General features: G+C 45.3%; 1 protein-coding gene across 1 annotated transcript in view; it reads right to left on the bottom strand.

The window, feature by feature from the left end:
* The window catches only part of LOC143277487 (uncharacterized), a 41,876-nt gene extending 34,388 nt beyond the window's left edge, over window positions 1–7,488 (bottom strand). Inside the window, exons 1-2 of the mRNA XM_076582342.1 lie at window positions 7,459–7,488; window positions 6,102–6,318 (exon numbers count right to left, since the gene is read on the bottom strand). Coding sequence (XP_076438457.1) covers window positions 6,102–6,318; window positions 7,459–7,488 — 247 coding nt within the window. The remainder of the gene's footprint in view (window positions 1–6,101; window positions 6,319–7,458) is intronic.
* Between the last annotated feature and the right edge of the window lie 386 nt (window positions 7,489–7,874).

Raw genomic sequence — 7,874 nt, 5'->3', positions numbered from 1 at the left:
AACATTTGTTTGAAAGGTTTGTCGCTGCGATATGTTGATCTTTACATCTCTTCAGGCCGCCTTGTTACAAGTCGCTGGAATTGGCGGCACAGGCTGCTGAGGGATGAAAGACCGCTTTGCCTGAGCCCGGGCCGGCTTGTCAAATGTCGGGGAGCACGTGAACAAATACCTGCGCCCCCTGGCGACCTTCAAGACCGGTAACTGCGTCCCGGCTCCGACGGCGCGAATGGGCAGTAATTGTTTTAAGCTTCAGAGGCCGGGAGCTGCACATGTTCAGTTAATCTCACACGGAAATAGTGTGCTCCAGTGGCACTCGTGGTCCCAAGGAAATGACAATCCCCCTCAGTCCCCAGCACCTGCCTGTCATCTCAGCGGGGTCTGTGTTCAGTTCCACATGTCTCGCGGAAAAGGACCCCCGCCTCTTTCCCTCCCTCCCCTCTCCCTCCCTTATCTATACATACATAAGCAGCCCAGGAACCAAAGTCCCAGGGAAGCTGCCTGATCTGCCCGGTTGCTTCTACCACCACCCCAGACTGCCTGCCTGATGTTGATCGTGTGGCTTGCAGGAAAGGAGTAAATGGAAGGAAGCACAAAGGGGTGGAAAATCTCTGGAGGAAACAAATTCAGACCCCAGTCCAGCAAACATACCTTGTGATGACAAAGAAATGAGTTCACCGGCATAACACGGCGACCGAGCGCTGTGAACATCGGAATCAAATAACCTGAGAACACAAAACGGTCCACTTGACTGCCGTAGGGGAGAAAAAAAAATACATAGGGGTGGGTGGCGGGGGGTGGCGGGGGGGGGGGGGGAGGAGGGAATGGGTCGGGGTGAAGCGGGGGAGGGGGGGGGGGGGGGGGGGCGGTACAGAAATGTCCATCCCCTTCTGTACAATTGGGATTTAAAAAAAATGCATGGACATGGCATGGCACACAAAGAATGAAGCAGCACGTTAGACCATTGCCACAAAATCCAACGCTTGAACCAGGAGGGAAAATATTGGAGAGACAGACAGACAGACAGACAGAGAGGCAGAAATGGGGGAGGAGAGGGTAAAGATAAACCCAGGGCAACAAAGTTAAATGAACCAGCCGCCGTGGCGAAGTGGTTAGCGTCGCGGACTGACGGCTGGGAGGACGCGGGTTCGAATCCCAGCGGAGGTGGGATTTTCGGCCCGCGGCCGGCTCCTCCCCATAGATGATTGGGCTATAGGCTTGGCCTTTCATGCCCTGCTCTCATGGTGACATCAGTTTCGATACCCCTCCACTTCCGTGCTTGGGGTGAGTCCTGTCAATGTCTTCAGTGTCGGCAGATTCATATGGGGATGTTGTTTGAGGGACGTGGTGGCGGTCTCCACTCTGGAGGGACGCTCACTCAGTCTGGCTCCGCGACTAAGCCATTATTGTCGTTTGCAATGGGCTTAGTAGGTGGTGTCCTAAGTACGTTAAATCAGAACAAGCACCACTGAACACCAACGAAGTAACTCAGCAGCAGTGCAATGTCTCCTCTGGTGTGTGGCCTCCTGGTCACGTAACATCGATGGTTCCCTGCGGACTGCCGACGCTGGAACTTTGACGGACGAACCCAGGTGTGGCCGTGTATGGGGAATCTAAATGAGCGGTGTGGGAGTAATGCCACTGAAACGTTGCAGTTGATGGGGCAGCAAAAAAAGAAGAAAAAAAATAACAACCAACAACAACAACAACAAAAAAACAACTAAAGTTAAATGATGTCAAAACTGAAGCCATGATTATTTCCTCAGCAAGAATGTCCACGTCTACTTCTATTCCTGCCTCTATTGTGGTTGTTGATGCCACAGTTCAGTTTTCTAAGTCAGCAAGGAACCTTGGAGTCATTCTTGACTCAAACCTCAGCATGCACGCTCAAGTTGTAAATCTGATACACATAGTCAGTTGTGAACTTCGTCGCAGCAACTCTATCCGTCAGTACCTTTCTGTTGAAACTACTAAAACTCTTATTTCTTGCTTTTGTGCTATAACGAATCGACTATTGTAATTCTCTTCTCATAGGCTGTCCACATAATCTTCTTCAGCGAATTCAAAAACTTCAAAACAATGCTGCCCGTCTGACTCTCAGAGTCCCACGTACTGATCACCTCCGCACTCTACATTGGCTCCCCATTGAAGGGAGAATTAAATACAAATTTGCGTGTCTCTGCTATTCTGCTTTCCACTTCGCAGGACCTACTTATCTTTCTGAACTTATCAGTGTTCACACTCCCGCAGGCAATCTCCGCTCTTCCTCTGACTATTACCTTTTGAAACTTCCTTGTGTCAATACAAGAACCTATATATGGTGAACGTTCTTACTTCTTTTCTGCTCCTCACATCTGTTCCTCATCATATCCGCCGTTCTTTCTCTGTTTCTGGACCTTGCGATTGGAATGAACTTCCTTTTTCGCTTCGTCAAGTCTCCACACTCAGCTCTTTCAAGTCTGGCCTTAAAACCCACCTCTTCCCAAAATAGCCTCCCTTGCCTGCCCTTCCTTGTCTTTAGTTTCTGCAGTATTAGAGTTATGCATGCGTGTGAATGACTGGTGCGAAAGCGCTTTGATTTGTCTCTGCACAAGATCCAGCGCTATATAAATACCATTATTATTATTATTATTATTATATCCGTGCATCTGATTCTATTTCTGCTTTTCGCTTATCACTAAAAACTCATATTTTAAAAACATATCTATAGGCACTCTCAGCTTCCTTGTTCTCCATCACCACCCATGTCAGCTCACTTTGGATATATGTAGAGTGGGAAAGGGAGTGTGTGGCGGGGAGGGGAGGGGGGGTGGGGGGCTGGGGCTAGGGGTGGGGGGGTGAGCAGGGGGGGTTCGAGGGAGGAGGGGTTTTGAAAGAAAGAGTGTTCATTAATGATTTATGTAATTTGTAAATTTTTTCTTCATGTAAAGCGCCCTGAGCTCTTAGTGAGAAAGGGCGCTATACAAATGTACATTATCATTATTATTATTATTATTATTATTATTATTATCTATTATTATTGTTATATACATGTCTTTATTTGCCAACATAAAGAGAAGCTTACACACACACACACACACACACACACACAGAGAGAGAGAGAGAGAGAGAGAGAGAGAGAGAGAGAGAGAGAGAGAGCAAAACCAAACAAAACAAAACAAAAATATATATATATATAATTTCTGTGTCTTTTGTTGAGTTTTTTCTTCTTTTTTTTTCAGAATGGAGAGTACCCACGGAGCTGGTCCAAAACTGTCATCTTTCCTCAAGAAAGATGGACCATATATATATATATGGTCCATCTTACTTGAGGAAAGATGGCAGTTTTGGACCACATATATCTATATATCTATCTATCTATGTGTATGTATGTCTGTATATATATATATATATATATATATATAATATGGTCCATCTTTCTTGAGGAAAGATGACAGTTTTGGACCAGCTCTGTGGGTACTCTCCATTCTGAAAAAAAAAAAAAAACTCAACAAAGGATACAGAAATTTAACACAAGCATTTTTTTCCCCATTTGCCATAACATGAACAGCACTACTAATTCCAGAGACTGGAATAAATCCAAGTTAGAACAATTCCACTTGCTCGCTGTCAAAGCCTTAAAGCAAAAACGCTCTAGAATTTGTATCTTTACACGCAGTATTAGACTGGTTTAGAAAACTCTTATCGTAATTTTACTGTTTTATGATCGTAGAATTTTCTAACTTTTTTTTTTAGGCACTGCCTGCATTGACCTCATTTCAGCAGGTCCCCATGACTCTTGCACTGTCTGTTTTGACCTCATTTCAGCAGGTGCCCATGACTCTCGCACTGTCTGTTTTGACCTCATTTCAGCAGGTGCACATGACTCTTGCACTGTCTGTTTTGGCCTCATTTCAGTAGGTGCACATGACTCTCGCAGTATCTGTTTTGACCTCATTTTAGCAGACTGTCTGGTTTGACCTCATTTCAGCAGGTGTACGTACATGACTCTTGCACTGTCTGTTTTGGCCTCATTTCAGCAGGTGCACGTGACTCTCGCACTGTCTGTTTTGACCTCATTTCAGCAGGTGCGCATGACTCTCGCACTGTCTGCTTTGACCTCATTTCAGGAGGTGCACATGACTCTCGCACTGTCTGTTTTGACCTCATTTCAGCAGGTGCGCATGACTCTCACACGGTCTGTTTTGGCCTCATTTCAGCAGGTGCACATGACTCTTGTGCTGTCTGTTTTGACCTCATTTCAGCAGGTTCCCATGACTCTCGCACTGTCTGTTTTGACCTCATTTCAGCAGGTGCACATGACTCTTGCACTGTCTGTTTTGGCCTCATTTCAGTAGGTGCACATGACTCTCGCAGTATCTGTTTTGACCTCATTTTAGCAGACTGTCTGTTTTGACCTCATTTCAGCATGTGTACGTACATGACTCTTGCACTGTCTGTTTTGGCCTCATTTCAGAAGCTGCGTTTTGTAGGAACATGACAAAAACAGGCTGACCCCGTTTAACGTCAGTGTCAAGCACTGTCAAAACGTTGTTCTGATACGACCCTATTTTCGTGACTGAACATAACCAGCAAATGAATGGGCATATCTTTCTTTCCAAGCAATTAATATGTTCCTGTGAAAAGTCTTCAGGGTTGCAATCATCAATGGTGTCATCAGTTTAATTGATAATCTAAAGAAAAGAAACAATAGGCAACTGGTGTAATTAGCACCTATCTGCTACATAATGTTAGTGAATGTGTCAAACAATATTTTTGATAAAATGAAATAAGAAACAGCATTTTTGCCTCGGTCTGCTGCATACGTAATTGCCCCTTCACCATCTGCTTTCGATCTCCAATTTACAGTAAGCATATTCTATCCCCTGCACAGTTCAATAAGCTTATAACCAAAACTAATTACACTACTACTGTGTGATTTTTTTAAACTGTGTGTAGAGTATTCGTAAATTCTGTATTAAGTCCTGTAATGGCTTTGTATGTCTGTGTTCATCAATGCTGTCTACATCGGACAGACCCAAAACACGGGCATTAAAATCGCCATACAGTAACCACGATCAGGATATCGGCTCATGACTTCTGATAATTTTTATGCAGTTTTCAATGATATAGTTCAGTACCGTCATAACTGTCTTTGCCATACTGTGCACTCGGGGGTAACACACACACACACACACACACACACACACACACACACACACACACACACACACACACACACACACACACACACACATATATATATATATATATATATATATATATATATATATATATATATATATATATATATATATATATATATATAAGCTACAGTTTCAGTTTCAGTTTCTCAAGGAGGCGTCACTGCGTTCGGACAAATCCATATACGCTACACAACATCTGTTGAGCAGATACCTGACAGAAGCATAACCCAACGTGCTTAGTCAGGCCACGAGTGCATGAATATATATTTGTGTATGGATTTATTCCACAGAATTTTGCCGGAGGACAATACTCTCGTTGCCATGGGTTCTTTCTCAGTACGCTAAGTGCGTGCTGCACACGGGACTTCGGTTAATCGTCTCATCCGAACGGCTAGAAGCTCAGTTCCATTTTTCAGTCTGAACTTGGGAGAAAGGTCGAGAGCGGGATTCGAACCCAGACCCTCACGGACTCTGTATCGGCAGATGAACACTTTAAACATTCTGCCTCCTTCTACATATCAGGTGGGGTTACCAACTTTCCGAAAAACACAGTCCTCCACTGAATTCTGCAGCTGTTCACCATGACATTCAATAGACTTACGAACACAAACAGCAAAACCGCCTTTCAGCCTGCTGTCCAAATGGAGCAAAACACGCGAAAATCTGGAAAAGCATTTTCTATGTCGCTTTCTTTTTCAAAAACATACTTCCCAGAAAGCAAATTGGCTTTTTTTATATTTTTTCATTGATGTTCCTCAATGAGGGAATTAGATTTGATTAAACCTTGAACATTCCATGCCATGATTTTTTTTTTTATGTTAATGAGGTGACATGGTTAGATATGGGTGCAGGTAATGTGGGTTGGAGAGCGGATGCATTGTCAGTCAGTGAGATACGGAAAGAAACGGCCTCACTTACTGACAACCTCCTCTTGCTGTTGACAGTCTGGTGATGCCTGCCTTCCCCCCCATCCCTGTCTCTGTCGCCCCAGAAGACCGTCGGCTGCAGCATCGAACACAAAGGACTTGCTTTCGATGACCAGAGTTTCGAACCGAAGGACGGCTTTCTTGCTGACCTTCTTGGAATCCTTCTGGACGGGCAGCCAGCTTTCTCCTTCTTCCTCCTCGTTCGTGGGCTGCAACTCCCACGTTCACTTGTATACATGTACACGAGCGGGCTTTTATGTGTATGAACGTTTCTACCCCGCCATGTAGGCAGCCATACTCCGCTTTCTGGGGGCAGCCAATTTTCGATGTTTGTCCCTCTCCCTAGGGGAGAGTCGTCGGAGATGAAAACACTGGATCTCTTGCTCTTCAGCCGGTGACGTTTGGTGGGGGTCCTCTCCCTGGCTTTGAAACTGCTGCAGCATGTGGTGATTGTGTGTGGGTTCTTGCCAGACCTCGGACGATGGACACGCTCGATTTCGATATCGTCCTGTGCCCCCATTTCGTCTTTCAACAATCTTGTTAGCTTTCTTACATTTTGCCTGAGTTTCTGTCTCTCCCTGGAGGTGATGAAAGCGTGAAAATCATATTGTTCCGTCTGCTTCTCCCGTCTCAAATCATCCAGTTCGTTCTTCATCCTATTTTTTCTTTCAGTTCTTTGTTTTCCTTCACAACTCCAACAAAAATCGTTCTGCGTCTTATCCATTTTTGCTCTGTTGCCCTGTCGACCGCATACTGTCCATATATTCATGTTCTCAGTCGTCATCAAACATCTGTTAGGTGACCGGCTCAACATTATCGCCACGTCAGCAGTTGATTGGTCAGCGGTTTTCATCACCTCACAGGACACTGAAGAGGAGACACCAGACTACCATCTACCGCCTTCGCACAGGACACTGCGGCCTCCGAGCACACCTGAAGAGGATTGGAGTGGCAGCCACATCCCTATGTGATTGCGGCCAGGCTGACCAGGCTCCGTCCCATATTCTCCAAGACTGCCCCCTGTATGAGAAGATGCGACAGCAGTCCTGGCCTGGGGGTGCTGACCTCAACACCAAGCTCTGGGGGACGGTAGCCGATCTTCACCGGACGTCCGAGTTTGTGGCATCCCTCGGACTTCGACCCTGACTTCGTAGCTGTCGAACGCAAAAGAAAGAAAGAAAGAAAGAAAAGGTCAGCGGTTTTCATCACCTCTGTTTCCCGAGGTCTGGCTGTGATTCTGAGGTGCAGCTTTATTTGCATTATGGTGGGGCTAGGGTTCGTCTCGACATCAACACGACATTGCAGCAGGACAGTGACCATGAACACTGTTGTGTAAACAGTGCACTCACTGACACAGAACGGATCTGCATGGCTGCCATCTTCTTGTCACCCTTTCTCATGAACTGATGACAGTGCGAAAAGTTCAGTACAAAGTCTCGCGTTCAGCCGGCATGGAAACTGACATTCAGAATTTCTCGGCATGTCGTCTGGAATCAGACTGTAACAGTGTGGAGACTGACTGACTGAAACGAAAAGAATGTGATTAGTAATTTTAATCATATTTCTAATTATAGAAAAATCGCAGGGTTTCAAAGACTGCGTGCACGTGCAACCATGAAAACAACACAGCCGTGTGTGTGTGTGTGTGTGTGTGTGTGTGTGTGTGTGTGTGTACTTGACTGTGTACGTTTATTTATTTGTGTGTTTTCGAAAGCCAGTGAACTGACGAGAAGAAGAAGAAATACGTAACATGAAATATGAAAAG

Source organism: Babylonia areolata, chromosome 2 (assembly GCF_041734735.1).
Source record: "Babylonia areolata isolate BAREFJ2019XMU chromosome 2, ASM4173473v1, whole genome shotgun sequence".
Lineage (NCBI taxonomy): Eukaryota > Metazoa > Mollusca > Gastropoda > Neogastropoda > Buccinidae > Babylonia > Babylonia areolata.
The sequence above is the reverse complement of the archived record's forward strand: the minus strand, read 5'-3'. Positions and strand labels throughout refer to the sequence as shown.